This window comes from Carica papaya, chromosome 2 (assembly GCF_054855325.1).
Source record: "Carica papaya isolate Zhongbai chromosome 2, ASM5485532v1, whole genome shotgun sequence".
Lineage (NCBI taxonomy): Eukaryota > Viridiplantae > Streptophyta > Magnoliopsida > Brassicales > Caricaceae > Carica > Carica papaya.
The window spans coordinates 17,258,503-17,278,746 of NC_142310.1; the positions used below are offsets into that span (position 1 = coordinate 17,258,503).

The 20,244-nt window shown below is 36.1% G+C and overlaps 2 protein-coding genes across 3 annotated transcripts in view; one reads left to right on the forward strand and one right to left on the reverse strand.

Moving 5' to 3' along the window:
* The first annotated feature begins 6,674 nt into the window (after positions 1-6,674).
* The window catches only part of LOC148268820 (transglycosylase), a 41,263-nt gene continuing 27,693 nt past the window's right edge, over positions 6,675-20,244 (forward strand). Inside the window, exons 1-5 of the mRNA XM_088213449.1 lie at positions 6,675-6,851; positions 7,119-7,169; positions 14,454-14,584; positions 14,693-14,809; positions 14,934-15,053. Of these exons, the coding sequence (XP_088069575.1) occupies positions 6,675-6,851; positions 7,119-7,169; positions 14,454-14,584; positions 14,693-14,809; positions 14,934-15,053 (596 nt within the window). The remainder of the gene's footprint in view (positions 6,852-7,118; positions 7,170-14,453; positions 14,585-14,692; positions 14,810-14,933; positions 15,054-20,244) is intronic.
* Positions 6,687-20,244, reverse strand: part of LOC110817260 (Pentatricopeptide repeat (PPR) superfamily protein) — a 51,878-nt gene continuing 38,320 nt past the window's right edge. The window contains exon 2 of one of the 2 annotated variants that reach the window (XM_088213446.1): positions 6,687-6,825. The gene's annotated coding sequence lies outside the window, so the exon portion shown is untranslated. Of the gene's footprint in view, positions 6,826-9,763; positions 12,897-20,244 lie in introns of those variants that run through there. The other variant, XM_088213445.1, reaches the window with a different exon arrangement.

A 20,244-nucleotide genomic window follows, 5' to 3' on the forward strand; every position in this document is an offset into this window, starting at 1 on the left:
AGATATGTATAATTGATTAAGGTTGCTAATGGGGCCCGAATCTGATATATTTTCGGTTAGTTGCTGTTTTAGTTATTTTACAGTTTTAAATGCATTATGGTTTCTGAGCTATTTATTTTATGGTTTTGAATGCATGAATCACTGTTTACTTCATTATGGCTTGATTTTGTGAATCCGATGATATGTCTGCCTTGTTGGATGCTCGTTACTGGTTTAAATATTCATGATTATGTGACAAACAGAAAGCTAAGGAAAAATAGAAAAGGTATGTGAGTTGATAAATGGATAAGTTGACAGACTCACTAGATATCCTAGGAGATGGTGGACGGACCGGGTCCATAGGGAACTCTACCGGAGACGTTGTCTCTCATACCAGACAGGGTATGGAGACTTTAAACGTTTTGGCGCTCATACTGGACGGAGTATGGGGACGGCCCGCTTCACCCTCATACTGGACGGGGTATTGAGATTTATGGTTTTAGCACCCATACCGGACGAGGTGGGGACGACCCTGGAATTAAGTTATTAAGGTGAATGATTCACGTGTAGCGGGGACCCCTATAGATCCCCATGGATATTGGTAGGCTGGTAAAAGAGGAGACTTGTTGTCTGATGATTAAAATATTAAAAATATGACATGTGTTATGTTACAGAGTGCGTATGATTTCTTGATATTATAATGTTATTGTTTTTATAAGTTGTTTTCATGAATCTCACCGAGGTAAGTGGACAGTAAAGAATTTTATTATTGATAAATGAATTTGTTATAAATTATGCTCTATTGGTCGTTTTTATTTTCTACCAACCTTTAATTCTGTGACAGTGAGATAGTATGACATCTTTACTGGGCTAGTGTAGCTCATTCCTTACTTAACCATTTCAGATCAGGAGGACTTGGTTCCCGAGCCCGTTTCACAGGAAGACGGTGAGTAGATGCATAAAGATTTGATTGTTTTCCTTATAGTATTCATTTATAATATTTACTTTAATTAGCTTATTCTTGCATATGTTTAATACATTTTGGTTATTGTGTAAGGGATATTAATCATAATATTTTATTTTGTTTCTTCACTTAGAGTTTTTATATATGTACTTTTCCTTTTAATTTCTGGGACCATTACATATTATATCTCTATTAGTATATTAACAAAAATTTAAAATTATTAATAAAATTAGAATAATATTTTTGTGAAATAATTAGTGAAAATTCGACATTTGTTAAAACTTGTACCACTTTTAAAAGATGAATTATTTGTGGTAAGAGTATTCTTGTGCTATTTTTTTTTCTTATTTTTTGAAGATCAAGAGTAATTTTCTTTTTAGATGATTTTAAGAGTGCACTTTCTCATATCGGTATAATGCATTTAAGACCTTACTTCGAATAATGAAAATCAAAACTAGGGTCAACATAAAAAGAATACTTCAGTGTCAACTAAATTAATCATCTTTGTTGTAACACTCGGGTCCGCAAATTTGGCCCGACATATTTTTTTCAATTTATAAAAAAATATATATAAATAATTAAATCGTTAATTTAATTTAATTTTGTAGGATTTTTTAGAAAAGTAGAATTATGGGCGAAATTGAAAATAATTCTGAGAAAAAAGAGTGACATTGTGAATAAGATGGGTGTTTTTAAAATAAAAATTAAAAACATGGGATAAATTTGTAAAAAAAAAATATGGCCACGTGAGACGACATGTCAACAGTCACAGCGAACCAGAACACACTGCGTGGCGACACACTGACATCAGCTCCACAAGGGAGGGCACACGGGCAATCTGCGTGCTTGGGCGATCCGACGATCCAGATCATATCCCGCGTGCACGAACGGCCTAGATGCATTCATTCTTTAGATACGATTAGACGGATGGGATTGATCGCAATGGACGACCCATATTCGCCCACACAATTGGCCTAAATAGGAAATCATCGGATGGTTCTCCTCGCTCCACGTCGACTCGAATAGGCGGCTGAAATTGGATGGAGAGGGGTAATTAAACTTCTCTTCACAAGGAATTGAAACCCTAGTCGATAGAGGAGCGACTGGAGAAGAAGAAGAAAGGCGGTTGGAAAAAGAACCAGACGTCGAAGAAAGAGACTGGTCACCGTCGTCGCCGCATCGAAGCCACTGCTGATGTTAAAATAAGTATTTTTTTTCTTTCTGCTCGAAATTCAATCCTGAATCTTCCTATGCCCATATCGGAGCCAAATGGCTGATGGATGAGCCGAAAATTATGGGAAATACTTGACCGAGCCGCCACGACCAAAACCCAAAACCCTCTCCAATGATCCCCTTCTTGTTTCCCGTTTTACGTAAATTTTTAACCATTGTGTTCTACGTCCTTTTCTAGTGCTAGCTGAAGGGGAAGCTCGGCTGCGAAGGGGGAACGACGAAGCCGCCGCACCCAGAGACCTTCTGCCGGTAGGGTTTCGATTTTTTGTCTTTTCCGGCCAACCAAGGCCTCCTAACTTATTTTTTTGCATGTTCTCATACAAAGCCAACTAAAATTGGCATAAACCAGCTGAAAACGGCCAGATCGAGGCGAACCATCGCTATAGGCGGTGGAACCAACGCCCGAGCACAGTAGTGGCGCTGTGCCAGAACTCTAAAATTGGCCAAAAAAGTTTTAAAACGCCTAATTTTGCCTTTTTTTGGTATTTGAACGTGATGGGTATTTTAATTTCTGCAAAAAAAATTCAGAAAACCTAGGGACCACCAAGAGGTGCAGTAAAAAGTACAATATTTTGGACACCGATATGGGGTAAAAATCTCTTACCTTTTTCTATATTACAGTAAATTGAAGCTTAATAATGAATAACGTTGTGCTTTTTAAAAATTAAAAAAACGTAAAAATTAATTACAGATCGCTATTGGAGCCGGAACCAGTCAGTGTATATTTGCCTTAGTTTACTGTTTATTTCTCCTATACTGCATAAAATACTTATTATCATATTGTGTGCTTTAAATTACTAGTATTAATTAGTTTCTTGGTTATTTAGTTACCTAACTACATAGCCTTCATCTGTTGGTTCTTTTTACAATAAATGTCTCAATCATGTTTTCTTGATTTACGTATCGTCTCTTTGCATGACTGATTGTTGATTTATAAATATGAGATATCGGTATGTAATTGTTGATTAGTTGATGATGTGAATTTATGTATGGAAAGCTTACTGGGTATCTTGAAAAATGGTGGACGGACATGGTACATAGGGAGAAACCTTACTGTGGACATTACCTCAGTCGGACGGGGCTGAGAAGTCTTATACCGGAAGTGTTTGAGATATATGGTTCACTCTCATACCGGACGAGGTATCGAGACAATGATATGTTTGACGCTCATTACAGGACGAGGTATAGAAACGATCGGTAATTAACAAATTTAGATATTTGGTCACGCGTAGGGGAACATCCCTATGGACACCCAGAGGTACCAGTAAACAAGTAAAAAAAAAAGTAAGCTGTTATTCTTGCTCACTTGGATATAAAATCACAATATTATTTGAGTTATTGTTTTTATAAATCGATTTTGGGAACTTATAACGGTAAATATGGAATAAACAGTTTTATGTTAAATGAATTTACCTAAAGTTAATGGCTTTATTAGTTATTTTATAATTTTTACTAAGTTTCGCTTTTACGTATCAGTGATTAGCGTGATATTCTTAATAGACTATGTAGTTTATCTCCCTATTTAACCATTTCATATCAAGAAGATCAAGATTTAAATGTTGAATAGCAGGAAGGTTGCGAGTAAAAATTACTTTCCGGATCCCATCAAAGTTGCTAGTAGAGGTCAATCCTATTAGATTTTAGTTTCACTTATGTTTTTATTATTTTAACTTCTTTAAGAGGAACATTTCTGTAATCCTATTGGGTATCGTGATCTACTGTGTGAGAAATGTAAATTTTAAATTATTATTTGCTTCTACCATTATAATGTATATTTTTTTCCTTAAAGTTTTGAGCATTTACATTTGCATCAATATTTGGAGCATATCTTTGTTTATGAAAGAATGTCTTTTATTAATAGTTCCATTAAATAATTGGCCTATAGTTATACAAATAATTTTTAAAGGACTTGATTTTTTTTTTTGAATCAAGTACCTAATGTTTCAATTGTATTTAATTACGAGTCTTGTTCAAATATCTAAGTAATACTGTTAATAAAAATAAATACACGAAGTGCTATACCATCAAATTAAAATTAATATAAAAAAAATTAATTCAACACTTTTATATTTTTTTATTTAACATATAAATGAAATAGTCAGCTTAAATTATCTACTATATATGAAATAATTTTTTTTCTTTAATTTTAATATATTTTTAGTTAATATTGGAATTTATTTTCTTAACGTGATAACAGATATTTTTATTAATATAAATGCCATTTGACAATAAAATTAACACGTTAATTAAATAGTCAAGCAACATTTTTTTAATACCCATAATTGAAAATATTAGTTATCAAATAAAATAAAATATCCAATTATAGTTGCGAGTTTGTTCAAATATTAGGCTGTCCAACTTGCAAAAAATTCATATATATAGATATATAGATGTTAAGATTATAAGTTTTATTTAAATCACCGAGCCAAGATTAGGAATCTGATTGGTAAATTCGCAAGTCCACGGTTCTTATCATGAAACCGATCACTCTTTATCATTTCTCTCCTACAGACGTCAATATTTCACCTGATGATGAAGGAGAGTAGACAGCTTGGCATGCCATCTGTCTTCCTCTGACGCTCCTCTGCAACAAACCAATTGGCAACACAGAGACAGAAACGAACAGAGAATTGCCGTCGAAAATGGTCTACCTCCATCATCTTACATACGAGTGTCTCTAACGGGTAGAATCTGATCTCACAATCTAAAATGTGTACATCTTTTTCTTTGTTGATTTCTGGTTGGTTTCCTTCTCATTTTCACTAGACTCCTTCTCGCTCCTTATCCCGTTGCGAGGTGATGACTCCCTCGTATATACCAATACACCCGCTCCGTAGATATATGGGAATGTGTATTTCATATTTTTGCTTGTTATATATACACATGCGGTTGTCATGGGATTCTGCATTCTGATAAATTCTAATTCATGTCTTTGGTTTTTCCTGTGATTGTTCTGATTATTTTATATCGCATTTGCTATTTGCTTTTTCTTTATGCATTTTAACATACCACTTCTGTGATTCTAGTGTTTTTAACCAATTACTAGTTTTGTCTTTAACCATCGGGTATTTAATGACTGTGGATGTCAATGGCTTTGTCTTTTAGGTGAGATCCTATTATTCAATCATCTTGTTGTTAAGTTTTTTTTTTTTAATCCTTTTTGAGCGTGTATATAATTAAAATCTGGTTCCAGAATCATGGAGTTCTTTAATGAAAACGAATCCAATGTGGATATCATTGGCTTTGTCTTTAGTTGAATTCTTGCAGCTCTTTGATAAAATACTTTGATAACGGTTAGGTATTTACTAATCTGGGGGCACTGAAAACGAAGAATGAATCAGGTCTAATGATTTGTTTCCTCTCAAATGGAGGTATCAAATTAATTATGTCAGTTTCCAACTTCCAACTGGTGGAAATTCAAAATTTTGTAAGAGTAAAGTATTTTAAGAATGTGTACTGGGTCATGGTAGAGTTTTCTAGTTGGAATAAGTAGAAAAGATCCTTCTCCATAATTCAAATATTAACGGTGTAATCCTGGGTTCAGCATTTTGATTATTTTTGACATGCATATTAACTTCTTTATATACATCAGAAGGAACTGGTTACGCATGAGAACCAATATGTTTCAGAAGCAGATGGTACAAGCCTCTCTTACCTAGTGATTACCAGGAGAATTAACTCTAATGCAATCCTTAACAAAAGCCAGTGTACTGTCTGACTACACTTTGATACGATTTGATACATGAGTGTTGATTTTATCTAGTTTTAATCATGGAGCATATTTCTCTATTTTTTGAGGAAAAAATGTTACAGATTTTTTGTTAAAGTCTGTCTCAATACAATTTGATATATCATTTAGTGTCGCTGTATGTAAATATTAATGTGATGAACTTTTGTTTTTGTAATCTTGAAATGATTGATGTTATGGGAGGATACATTAATACATGCTTTCTATTACTTCTTTCCACTTTCCATACTCCTACATTCGTCAAGAGGTGTTCCTGTTCTTTGTCATTATACCGGATCTTCAAATCTTGTTGACCAAATGCACCTGCGTATTGGGTGTATTGGTTGCTGGTGTATCAGATTTTCTCTTTCACATTCACATGGGTCCATAAAATAAGTTTATGCGGGAACTGTGAATTTGAAAGAAATGTTTCATGTCCACAGCTTATTTAATTTTATGTAAATCCTGTATCTTAAAATGCTGTTATAATCTTACCTTTTGCGTGCAGATAACTTCAGTGAGATTGCTATTACTGCACCTAAGGATGACATGCTCTTCCCCTTTTTTTTCATCATTATACATTTTATATTTATACTTCTGCACGTAGCTTTGAATTTCTAACCTTTCATTCGCCCCATGCTTCCTGGCTTGCATGATTTCTTTGTATATGTTTTGTGTGCATTCATGTGTCCTGCAGGATCTGCTCACTACTAAATATAAATTTTCTTTATGGTTAGATATGCCCTTTGAGTGGTCGTCACTAATGCCAGGATGGCTAACAGCTTTAAATACTGGGATGATTGTGTTGATCCTGAAGACATGGAGGCAATGTGGATGCAGCATGAAGTGAGCACAGAATGGTTAGATGCTGGAGAGTCAAAAGGACAGAGAGTTCACCTCTCAAGGGATCCTGACGGACAGCCTTATTTGACACAGACAGAGATGAAGGTAAAGCAAATCATCAGCAAATGAAAATTTGAAACTATAGCTTTTTTTTGATAGAAAAAGAAGTATTATAAAAGAGAAGAGACTGCAAAGTACCAGGATGGGTTATGGACAATGTATTATATAATTATTGACATATTGACTGCTACAGTCAGTATGGAGTCTTAAGATTCAACTGGCATTTTTTAAAATTCAACTGGCATATTCTTAGGTGCTAGATATTTGAATCTCATTTTGTCTTTTAACCTTGCGTGAAATGTGTAATCGCAGGCTGTTGCTGATATCATTGTTCGAAGGCACTTTGATTTGCAAATGGATCCAGTATGTCTTCTTTGACATATGGTGATTATGGGGTTGTCGTATTCAGTTGTTTTGACAGTTGGATTGCAACATTTTTTTCCTGTTGATTTTTTTTTTGTTCCTGCATGGCTAGCAAAGAAGATTTTTTCTTTAATGTCAGTCTTGTTATGTTCGCCCCAGCTTTTTTAGCCTCCTGAAAGCTCTTCCTATAACTCTGCCTTTACTTTCTCTTTTCTTTTCTCTCCACCTCTCCCCCTCTCCCTCCCTTCTCCTGTTCTTTCAGGATATGAACAAATTAATTAGAAATACATGTCATTCGATTGAAGCATCAAATAGGCTTTCAGTCTTACTTTTTTCTTTAAGAGAAAAGTGAATAGTAATATTAAAAAGAGTGCTGAGGGAGCGAACTCATGTACAAAAGAAAGTATTTACAGATCAGTAAGTATATCCGCAATGTGAATAAGATTATCAAAAGAGTTAAGGTTGCGACCAAGGATAATGGAGGCAAAAAAATGAAGCCATCTATCCTTAATAAAAATAAAAATTGTTTCTTTACCCTAAAAAATCTTATAATTTCTTTCTTTCTAAATAATCTAAAGAATTATTAAAGGAATGACTCTATGCCACCTTTTACCCGAATTGAGTCCTTCCCAAACTAATAGTTCACTTTTGACCGAACTGATGACACCAAGCAGCTTATATACCATTATCCATAGTTCATAGGATGCTGGGCAGAAAAAAAGAAGATGGTTACAAGATTCCATATTCTGCTTGCATAAAACACACTAGTTAGCTAACATAAAACCTCTTCTCATAAGTTTGTCAAGCTTGAGAGTAGAATCCATAGCTGCTTCCTAAGCAAACACAGAAATTCTGGGTGGAATGGTAGTATTCCATACGATTTTGTAAAGGAAGACAGCAGTAGAGTGATTTTTGTCCATGTTTCTGTATAGAGATTTGACAATAAAAGAGCCATTTTTGCTTAGATTTCATTTTAATTTATCAGCTTCAGTATCTATTTTGACAGTTGCAAGCATTCCAAGATTTGGAGAAGATTTTCATATTCTTCAACCTCCCAGTCTTTCAAATTCTTGGTGACAGCCACATTCCAAGATAGAGGGGAGCTGACTCCATAAACATTTTTCAGAAGAATATCTTTGTTTCCTTGGTTAGCAAATATGTGAGGAAATTGGCTTTGGAGGCTCATTTGACCATGCCAAGTATCTTGCCAAAACCGAATTTTGTCACCCTTTCTAACAATCCATTTGGCATTATTTAGGATTATTTTACTAGAATTCCAAATACTCTTCCATAGGCTGAGGCCAAACTTAAACTTCTTTAAAACAATAGGGTCATACACATTGCTTCCAAACCATTTGCACATAATAACCTTCTTCCAAAAACTGTTATTTTCATTCCAAAACCTTCAAATCCATTTACTATGTAAAGCTTTGTTGAGGCTAGAGATGGATTTAATGCCTAATCCGCCATCTTTCTTTGATTTTTTCAGTTGCTCCCATTTAACTTGGTGGATCTTTCTGTTAGAGTCACCATCACCCCAAAGAAAACGACATTGAATGGCCTCAAGTTGCTTAGGTATTGTGAGCACCGAGAGATAATAGATAGGGAGATTAGACAGGGTGCTATTGATTAAAGTAAGCCTCCCACCTTTGGAAAGATATTTACTCTTTCAGCATGTCAGTTTATTTTGAAAAGTGTCAATGATCAGCTCCCAACTTTTGCTGTCTTTATGTTTGGTGCCAAGAGGAACACCCAAATATTTTATAGGGAGTTGGGCAGATTTGCATCTGAGTGCTTTGGCAAGGGTACCATCAGAAATCATCCCAAGTATTATCAATTCAGATATTTCCATGTTGATTTTGAGGCCAGAGACCGCTTGGAAACAAAGAAGGATGCATCTAAGATAAAGAATATTCTTTACATTAGCTTGACAGAAAAAGAGAGTGTCATCCGTAAAAAATAAGTGAGAAAATTCAAGTTGATGGTCATTTTTTTCCACAAAGAAACCTGTCAACAGCCCCGAGTCTCTAGCTTGCATTACAAGTTTGTTATTTCCATAACAATAATAAATAATAAGGGGGAGAGAGGGTCACCTTGCCTTAAGCCCCTGGAAGCTTTAAAAAATTTAGATGGGCCACCATTAACCAAAACAACAAAACATATGGTTGTGATACAATCCTTCATCCAGCCTCTCCATTTGAACCCAAAACTAGGTTCTCAAGCATATGATCAATAAAATTCCAAGAGACATGGTCAAAAGCTTTTTTCATGTCTAATTTGCATAAAATCCCTCTTTTTTTTATGTCTAATTTGCATAAAATCCCTCTTTTTTTTTTATTTCTAATAACATCATCGACCACCTCATTTGGCATAAATATAGCATCCGTAATTTGGCGCCCATAGACAAAAGCTTGTTGGTTTTCCCGATGATTGAACCGATGACATTAGATATTCTATTTGGGAGCACTTTTGAGAGCAGCTTGTAAACACAACCAACCAAACTAATAGGCCAAAAATTTTTAATGTTGGATGCATTTTTTTTTTCAGAATCAAGACCATAAAAGTGGAATTAATTGATTTGACAAAGGCAGAACTTTGATGAAAGTCATTGAAAAATGCCATTATATCATCTTTAACAACACTCCAAAACACTAGAAAAAAGTTTATATTAAAGCCATCAAGATCTGTTGCTTTGTCACCATCACAATTTTTTTGACAATCATAAACCTCAGATTCTATAAATTCAGATTCCAGTTGAGAGGCCGCCACATCATCTAACCTATTAAAGTTGAGATTTCTCAATTTTGGTCTCCAGGAGTTGTTTTCAGTGAACATATTTTGAAAATAATTGTAGGCCTCTTGCATTTCAATGTTGCCCGCAATGCTGGTATCTCCAATGAGAAGTTCATTCACATAATTAACACTTCTTCTATAGTTGGCAAGGCAGTAGAAGTGTTTGGTAATTTTTGTCGCCATTCTCTGGCCTTTTGTTTCCAAGATATGACTTCCGTATTGAGTTTATTGGCAAGCTCCAATTTAAGATTGTTTTTTCTTTCTCTGTCCATGAGGGACAGACCCATATTACCTTCCGCATTTTTCAGAAAATCAAATTCAGTCATAAGACTGTGAATATTGTTTTCCTCAGCTTTTTCCACATCTCTTGTCCAGATTTTCTCTTTTAGAATTTTGAGTTTGAAGGCAAGGTAGTAACTAGGTGTTCTTTTGCAACAAGTATTTTTTCAAACCATCTCAACCATGGATTTGAAATTATCAGACTTGAACCATTTATTGCCAATTCTAAAAGGTGTAGGACCCCATTTGATACTTTCAAGATCAAGACAAATAGGAAAGTGATCAGAGAGAGGTCTACTGAGTACCTTTTGAGAGAGACCTGGCACGTCCATGAGAAGATCTTGACTGACTAGAAATCTGTCAATCCTTGAGTAGGAGGGAGATTCTCTGTTGTTGCTCCATATCCAGTTGCCACCTTTTAAGGGGAGATCGATCAATTCATGATTATTAATGAACATTTGGTTGTCTTGAGCTTCAGAGTCAGAGTAATTGTTGGTGCTTCTCTCCCATCTTTTGAGAATCATATTAAAATCCCCACCAATCACACCCCTGTTACCCCATTTGTGTAAACACTCAGATAATTCTCCCCAAAGCATTGTTACTTCTGTAGTAGACACCTGTGAAGAACCAATCAACACCTTTTTACAAGCTGGTAAATAAACAGGAAACAAAAACTACATCCAAGAGCTGATCCTTACAATCCACAACATCCTTGTTCTACATAACCGAAATAACTCCAGTATTACCTCTTGCTGGACTCACAAACCATCCAACAGAGCTCGCATTCCACAGACTTTTTATGATGTTTTCATTGATTTCCTGAATTTTGGTTTCTTAGAAGCACACGATTGTTGGTTTCCATCTAGACATGCAACTTCTGATGATGTTCCTTTGACCCGGATCATTGAGACCCCTTACATTCCAAGAGATGGTTTTTTCTATCATTTGGATGATATTGAAACCGTTGAAGAACCCTCTGCTATATTTCTCTCTTTGCTATCATAGTTGACTAAGTATTGAAGCTGTTTCAATTCCCTTGTCCCTGAATCTTGCTGTTTTTTTCTCCCTTTTTTCATTTGGGGGCTGGTCGCTTCTTTTGTCCCATTTCTTTTGTCCAACTCAGTAAATAACGCTATAGCTTTATTTTCAAAATCTTCGGAAGTCACTCCCAAGATTTGGCCGATCCTTTTTATGTTTTGGAGAACCCATTCTGAGTAAACCTGAGTCTTATTCCATTCTACTGATACATTCGAAGGCTGATTATAACAACCATTTCTTTGGAAACCAACGAAAGAGAGGAAATAGGCTCATCGAAGATGGACTGTTGCTCGGTCTCAATTGCCAAAGGTACCAACTTGATTGCATGCTTTGGTTCAGAGAGTAGTAAAGGAGCTTCGTCTAACAATTCATATCAAGAGATTTTCCACAGTAGGGAGTATAATCTACATACATGTTGCCAGAGCAAAGTACAACCATGTCTTCAACTGCAACTTGCTTAGGGCATGACTCCAAAGGCACAGAAACAGGCTCCGATTCTGAAGGAGGAGAACATAACTCCAGCTTTTTATTCATGTCATGGATCGGATGAATCCTTTTGTGTCTCCATTTGAATTTTGGGCATCTCGATTTATATTTTGGACTACCCTTTTTGCCTCCATGGATCATTCGGGCTTCCTTATTGGTCCCAACATGGTCGACACATTTTTCTTTCTCAGCCCCGGTGAACTTGGGCTTATTTTGGGTGGACTTAGATGGAGTGGGCCCAAAGTTTCTTCTGCATAGAGCAGGAAAAAGATCCCCCTTTTGAATTTTGAATTTTGAATTAGCCGGGTCGGGCCTCTTCTTCTCCACCAGATTGGGGGCAAGCAGTCCGATTTCAGCGCATCTGCAAAGGACATCCCTCCACTTGCCTCAAACTGGATATGGATACCATAATCGCACCTTGGACAGTTGAAGGACAATGAACCTGAGGAGAGGTCACCCCTAACATTGCAACCAACAGGAATGGAAATTGGTCGGTTAGGTTTAGCTTTCTCAAATGGGTTTACCAATGGTGCTTCCATGAGTTTAAAGATGGCTTTTATCATGCACCACCGCCCACCAGCTTGAAAGCCATCCGAAATCAAAATACGCTTGACAGATTTCCCATTCGTCTCAGACAAGACTAACACACGACCCCTTCTACTTCGGGATAAAGCAGTGTATAGGTGACGGTCCTTGCCTAGAAATTTCTTACCCCATGTCGCGCCTCCCGATAGCCAATAAAAATCGCTAAGTGCCTCCAGTAACCATTTGGCTTCCATTTTGTTAAGGGAGATTGAGGTGCAGGAACCTCTTCCATTTTCACAGATTCTCAGACCCTCAAGTTTTTTTCCTTCGCAGACAACATTGAAAGATTTCCGGCCAATAAGAACAAAACGTTTAGTGTGCTCCGATGTCATTTCGAGACGGGCGCTTTGGCCGACCCTTGAGATAGTGGAAATGGCAAACAGGATAATTGTTTTTTTGGCAGAAAGGAAGAAAAGAGGGTGTGAAGAGGAGGGGAGATGAAGTTTTGTGAAAGTGAAACAGAGAGAGTTTAGAGAGAGAAAGAATTGGCTTTCAGTCTTACTGATGCACAGTGATGCATTTCAGCTGGAAATCACTTGATCCACCCTGCATTTTGAGAAGCAATTGCTTTTAAGCAGAATGCACATTGGATGCAGAGAATTTATATGTTACTGGAGTTGGATTCACTTGCTGATTATTTACTATATGTTTATGTCTTATATGTATTCTACATAGCCAAGAATGACATGTTGAAACATAGAAATATCATGCTGTATGACAGCATATTTTATTAGCTCAAACAGTCAAGGTGGCCCCTTTCTCTGGAAGGTCTATATACATTACACCTATTGGAAGAGGAAAGCGGACCAAGTCAAGGGAGATCAGGATGTGATACGATGTTAGTAGTTTGTTCTACTTTTATTAGGTTGTCCTAGCTTTATAGTTATTTATTTTTCTATTCTTAAAGCCATAGAATCTTGGAGTAGTTTTTTGTTCAGTTATCTTGCAATTTATTTAAGTTGGCAGCTCTTCTCAGTGGGATGTTTTTCCAATTTACTTGTAAATTATGATATATATCCTTGAGGTGGAAATGGAATTTCAAGAAGAAATTAGTGTTCAAAGTTAGAGTTTCTTTTCTAAACTCCTTGTTTCCTCTTTTACTGAGCTCCGTCACCACAGAGAAGAAAGGTAGAAAAGATTCCAATCGCCTCTTAGATTATCTGGTTTCTAGACCCACAATATGATCATTGACCCTTACAGATATCCTTGTACAAAAGTAGGTCTTATGTCATCCTGATGGTGGATATAAGGTTACTTTTGTTGGTTGAAATCAATTGAAAACACGCAGCAGATAAAATGATAGTTGCAATGAGTTACTAATTTGTTCTTCGCTTTACCTGTTTCATAGCTTAATTGGTACTACTTCTACTGCTTGTGAAGCACGATGCTGGTGGAGTCTTTTGGTACATGAACAGCCATTGGTACGGCCCAAGAATTTTTGAATTTGGAGAATGACATACCATGGGAGCATTAAAGGGATGTGCATGTTAGATACAGGTCATATCTGTGGTCTTCTCACGTGTTCAAATGGGCATATACATTTTGAGGTTTCTAAGTGAAATAAGTAAGAGGGCCTCTGTAGATAGAGGTGGTTTGATGATCTTGAATGTAATTGGTCTGCACCTGGTGTTAATAATGTGTTTTTTTTTAGTGGTTTGTTAAGAGTATCACTCTGTTCTTATTTGTTCAATTTGCTTATTCTCAATCTGGGTGCATTCTTCTATCAACTTTGTTAGAGTATTATGTTTTAGTACTTTATCCACATAAGGGAGTGGAATTAACGAAATTTTCTCCTCAATAATCCCTTAGAAGAGAAGTTTTAGGTCTTTTAGCAAATTGTTTTCCTTTATTTTGCAATCAATATAGTCTGTCATAGTTGGCCTTTTAAGTTACAGTCACTATTTGTAACTTCTGCTCGTGCGAAAAAATGTAGGATTTTGTCGTTCTTTTTGGAAAATCCAAAGCCTAGTGATAAGTTTTTTCTTGCACAAACTTGTTCTTTGTGGAAGAACTATGAGATAGTGTAGTTTTGACTCAACAATGCCTATGTTAAATTGTAGGAATATCATTATGAGATGTTTAAACTAGGCAGTGTTTTTACAGGAGATGATTTGTGCCATTGCTGAACTTGAAAGTGATAGACAGCTCCTTGCAATGCGATATAACAAAAAAACTAAGGAGACTACGATAGGAATCCTACAAATCTTACCAAGAACTGCAGAGTGGCTGACCAGGTATTGCACTTGTGTTGTTCCTCTTTCAAGAATGTAATTTTTTTTTAGGGCCTCTTATTTTTAATCTTAGTTTGGTTTTGTAAAATTGTAACTGGAAGTTTACCGTAGGGAGTTGGGTTATCGAGCATACAATGTGCAAGGAAATCCAGATCTTCTGCACAGGCCTTTCATAAACGTATATCTTGGAGCTGCTTACCTTAAATGGTTATCAAACTTTGAGCAAAAGTAAGTTTCCAATTTTAACTTCATTGTATTTTCCATTTATGGCAGCTTTTCTGGAAGTGATAGCATAAGTGCATTTTAGCTCTTTTGGTTTTGAAAAAACTTACAGTAGCATCCTTTTCTGCAGAGAGAGAAGCGAAGAGTTTGTGGTTAGGGCATATAAAGGCAGTCCAAAGAAGGCAACCCATAAATCAACTTTACCATATTGGAAACGTTATCTTTCAGTTAAAGAAAGTCTTCCATCTAGGTGGTTGTTTCCTTTTCCTTTCTTTACTTTTCTATTTTTACTTTTCCACAATGTAATTTATCAACATAGTCATGATCTAAACTTAGTTGTTTTCTCTTATAAATATCAAGCACCATTAAAGCATTGGTCATACGGCTTGTTCCAAACTGATCAAGTTCCAAAAAAAGTTCTTACTGGTAATTTTAGATAATTGTTAAGATTCTCAGTTTGTCCATGTCTGGGAAGAGTACAGGAAAGACAGTCCCTCATCCAACTGTACATCGATCTGCATGTGATTGCACAAAGAGAGACGCCTTAGCAAGTTTATGCATGCTTAATTTATTTCTAGTTTTTAGCATGTTTTATCCTGAAGTTTGTTTCTTGTTTTATCTTGGTAGTTATCTTTGTGTATTAGGTAGTTTCCTATAATTCTCTTGTAACCAGATGCACATGTGGGCTGTTCTGGAATGAAGAGGGAAGTGTGTTCTATCCAGAAAGTGGAGTCCTTCTCCAGAACTTTGAGATTGAAGGCTTCCCTCTAATGAGAACTTACTAATCTTCAAGTTAAGTTATAAGGGTAGAAAAATACATAGAGGATTCATGGAGACACCAAGAAGTTAATGATTGATTCTGAGGGATTTGTTGAATTAGAGTAAGGAAGATCATCAATTAGGCTTACAGTAATGGAGTGTGTGAGAAATATCTGCACCATACTCTTGGGCAGATGGAGGATTCTGGTTGGTCCAAGTTTCGGTTTTGCATCGTTTCCGTGTTGGGGGTGCCTGAGGTAGTGGTTGTAAAGGAAACATAGATGTCACAGGGAGGTAGAAAACCCCAATCACTAGTGTTTCTTATAGGAGAAGGCAATCATCTAATAAACAGAGTCTCCAACGTGGCGGTTAGAGTAGAGGTGACTAGAGAGGTTCCAAGTCAAATTTTCAACATTTAGGAAAAGAAAAGCGTTAGAATGGAGGTTGTGCTTACATCCTTCTGAAGACAAATATACAATGCATTAGATGGGGTGATTGGGAGAGGGATGGTGGGAGAAGAGGGAAGAATAAACCGTATGGGGTGAGTTTGTGGAAGAAAATCAGTGGGGGCTGTAGCAGGTTTCTGGAGTGTATGGGGTGGCAGGTGGGCAACAGTGGGAGATTTCAAGTTGAAAGACAGGTTTCCAAGAATATATGCTATTGCTTGTGATAGGGATATTTTGGTGGAGAAGGTGTATAGGACTGATGGAGGGGGCAGCAGATTGAGTATGCAGGTAAAAAGAAATCTGAAGGGTTGGAAAGTGGATGAATATAACAATTTATTCGTTTGTTTGGCTGACATAAATTTGGGAGACAATAGGAACAGAAGACTTTGGAAACCGGATAAGCAAAGGGGTTTTTCTGTGAAATCATATTACAATTATTTATCCAAGAAAGATGGAGATGCAGGTATGGCAGCAACGTTCAAACAGCTTTGGAGATCCAAAGCTCCCGCTAGAATGGCTTTCTTTGCTTGGGAAACATCTAGAGAAAGTATATTGACTATTGATATGCTAAGGAGGAGAGGTAACATCTTGGTTAACAGGTGCTACTTGTGTAAAGCTGGTGGGAAATCTTGCAATCATCTTTTACTCCATTGCCCGGTTGTGTACAACTTTTGGTCTACTGTTTATGGGCTTCTAGGTTGAATTGGGTCATTGCGGATAGTGCAAGTAAGAATTGTGAGCGTGGGCAGGAATATGTAAAAAAAAAAAGACATTTATTTTTAGTTATGCTTACCATTTTTTGGGTAGTGTGGAAGAAAAGAAATGCAAAGACGTTTAAGTGAATAGAAACTGATTTTGTAAACATCAGAAATAGATGGATTAACACTTTTGATTCTATTTTATTGGATCATGACATTAGTGAATGGGAAGATGTCGGAATTGTCATTAACCACTTGACTGAGAAGATGTCGGAATTGTCATTAATCACTTGACTGATATGTAATTATTTTATAAACGGGTAGTACTCCCTTAGTACCTATGTTTATAATAATACACTTCTCTTTTATTTTTTTTAAAAAAGAGAACGAAAAGAGTCCAGAAAAACAAATTAGCATTGAAGACTCGATGAGTTTTTGGTATACTTAGGCCAAAGTAGCAAGCAACAAAGAGACGTGTACTCTAAAGATTAGAGCCTCACCATCTCATCAAACCATAAATGCTCTTCAAACAAAGTGGATCAGGATGGGGAAAGGAAGAACAACAATGAAGGATGATCTATAAAAGTATCCAACTATCGACCAATTAGTTTAGTGACAAGTGTAGACAAAATTATCACCGAAGTCGTCTCCCAAAGACTTGGTGAGGTTTTGAAAGATACTATTACCTAAACTATAGTCCTTTCATGGGAGGTAGACAAATTCCAGATGCTACAATAGTTGCAAATAAAGTAGTGATGTGTACTTGAAGGACGAAAGGAAATGGGTTGATTCTCAAACTAGACTTTGAGAGAGCATAGATAGAGTGAACTGGAGGTTCCTCGATGGAGTGTTAGAACGTTAGGGATTTCGGGTTAGGTGGATAAGTTGGATTGTACGGTGTCTTTCATCTGTCTCCTTTACAGCAATATTGAATGGGAAGCTACAGGACTGGTTCACAGCCTCCAGAGGATTAAGACAGGATGATCTCCTTTTACATTTTTTATTTACCCTACTAGTAGATGTTTTAAGTAGGATTATGAATAGAGCTACTGAAAAAGGTCTCATGAAGGGCATTAAAGTAGGGAAGGAGAATGTTGAGGTCTCACATTTACAGTTTGCTGACTACGTGATCTTATTTTTTGAGCATTACAACAGGTCTATTTTGGATGAACTCATTCTTATCCAATTGTTTAAAAACATTATTAGGCTCGAAAATTAATTTGGCTAAAAGTAACATTAGTTGGATCAATATTAAGGATAAAAGTAACATTAGAAAGAGGGGAGGGTGCTCTATTTGCAATCTTGATGCAAAGGGAAACAACTGATGATGTTGGAGATTACCAAAAGGGGAAAAGATGAAAAGGAGGATAAAGAGGAGCAACTGAAGAAGTTGAGGATTAGAAGAATGCAGGGGAGATATAATTACATGCTATCGAGGTACAGGAGAGAGGAAATACAATCAAGGTTTAGGGAGTGAACCCAAAGGTTGGTCAAGTGCTGTGATACAACGTTTTTGATCCTCTCGCCTGAGAGCTTTTTTTAGGTGGCTAATAGTCACAAAATGGTCTGCCAATACAAAATTTTCGAGCTAGACTGGAGGATAAGTAAGGTATAATTCTGTTGTTCGTTTAAGGTATTAGTTGAGACACTATGACATTATTCTTGGGACTGACTGGATGAGAAACCACAATCCATTGACCTTTGAACTCATTGATGTGCAACTCACATTCATGAAAAAGCAAAAATGGGTGGCGGTACAAGGCACCAACAGCAAGGACGCCCTTGAACCCTTATCAGAAATGGGGATGGATACAGTTTTGATGAAAGTATGGCAAGGAATTGGCCACATGGTGCATTCACGGGAGTGCTTACAGGAGGATGATACAAAAGAGAAAGAGCCTACTGTTCAGCTAGCCAAATTAGAAACCTTACTAGCCTTGATTCATAGCCTTGAGTTCACTGCTACCTACGAGAGACCAAGTTCACTCCATTCCTCTATTAATAGGAGCTTTGCTAGTGAACATATGGCCATATATATACCTGAATTACCAAAATACTGCGATCGAAAAGTTGATAACTCAAACACTTGACAGTTCCATCAACACACCCAAGACCCCTTTGCCTCTCCAGTTCTTCTAGAATAAACAAGGAACAGGATCTGGAGATTTTGTATGGATTATAGATAACTGAATGCATTTACTATCAATGATAAATTCCTTATCTTAATAATTGATGATACGCTGGTTGAATTCTTTGAGACCACAATCTTTTCTAAGGTAGACCTAAGAGCAGGTTTGTCAGAACTTAAAATGATGCTTTATGAGGAAATAAATTGTTAGAATTTTCTTTACTGTTTAATTGTAATTTTATCCGTTCTTTTATTAAGGATAAGGAAGATAATAGAAATATTCTTTCGTTACCAGCTGGAATGCCAGCTGGCTCTTGTACCTCTATCGTACTACTGCCCTAAGAGGGAGGGCAATACTAAAGAATGTAATGGCATCAGTAGCAATAAGGAGGAATTATCACTAGCTTTTGAATTCTAAACATTCATTTCATTCACAGACACATATACATGGACAAATTGCTCTCTCTCTAAACTAGACCTTTCTATCTTATTTTTTGCTGTCCTTCAGCCCTCTTAAACCCTACTGAGTCAAAACTTTGACAATTTGGTATCAGAGTAGAGCGTCTTAAACACCACGACAAAGCTAGTAAAAGCAAAGGTAAGACAATGTTGACAAATCATAGAGAGTGTCTCAATTGGAAGATTGTAAATTTTAGGAGAAAAAATAATAAGTTTATTTCTCACCCTCTAAAGTCTTACATTTAAGTGTATTTATAGAATTTCTAAACTAGTAATAAGGAAATTACCTATTTTGATAGAATTCCTATTATATAAAATTCCTATTATACTAAAATATTTATTCTAATAATAATAAAGTATCTCATTCAATACTTCCCTCAAGTTGGTGCAGGGATATCACACATGTTCAACTTATAAATTAAGTTATGAAGTGCCATCATTTAGTTTACCACTGCCAATCATCCTCCTTTTATGAAGATTCTAATTTTACTAAATTTGTTGCACCTATAAATGCTAAAGAGTTAAATTGAGACAGAATATGTTTCAGAGTTTGAATATCTTTATTTGAAAAAAATACAACTGTTGTTGTCTCAGGTGTTTCACTTGTCTCAATCAAATTTTCTTGAGCTCTTTAGGTTCATCATTCATTCTCTCACGACTTCTAGTCGGTTTTCTATGTAACTTCCAACAAGTTTCTTTAGTTTGTTTTGACTTGCTACAATAGTTATACTTCCGTAGATCTTTGAACTGGTCAGATTGAGCAATTAATCTAGTTTTCTCAACTAGTACCATGTATAGCATGACATTCTTTCTACTTTTTTCTTATTGGACATAAATATAATTTTATTCTAATGAAGAAAAAAGATTCTTACCAATTACCTGGACCTGTATTTGATCATATTCGGTGTTCAAATCAGTTAAAAAGTCATAAATCCGCTATTTTTCTATAAA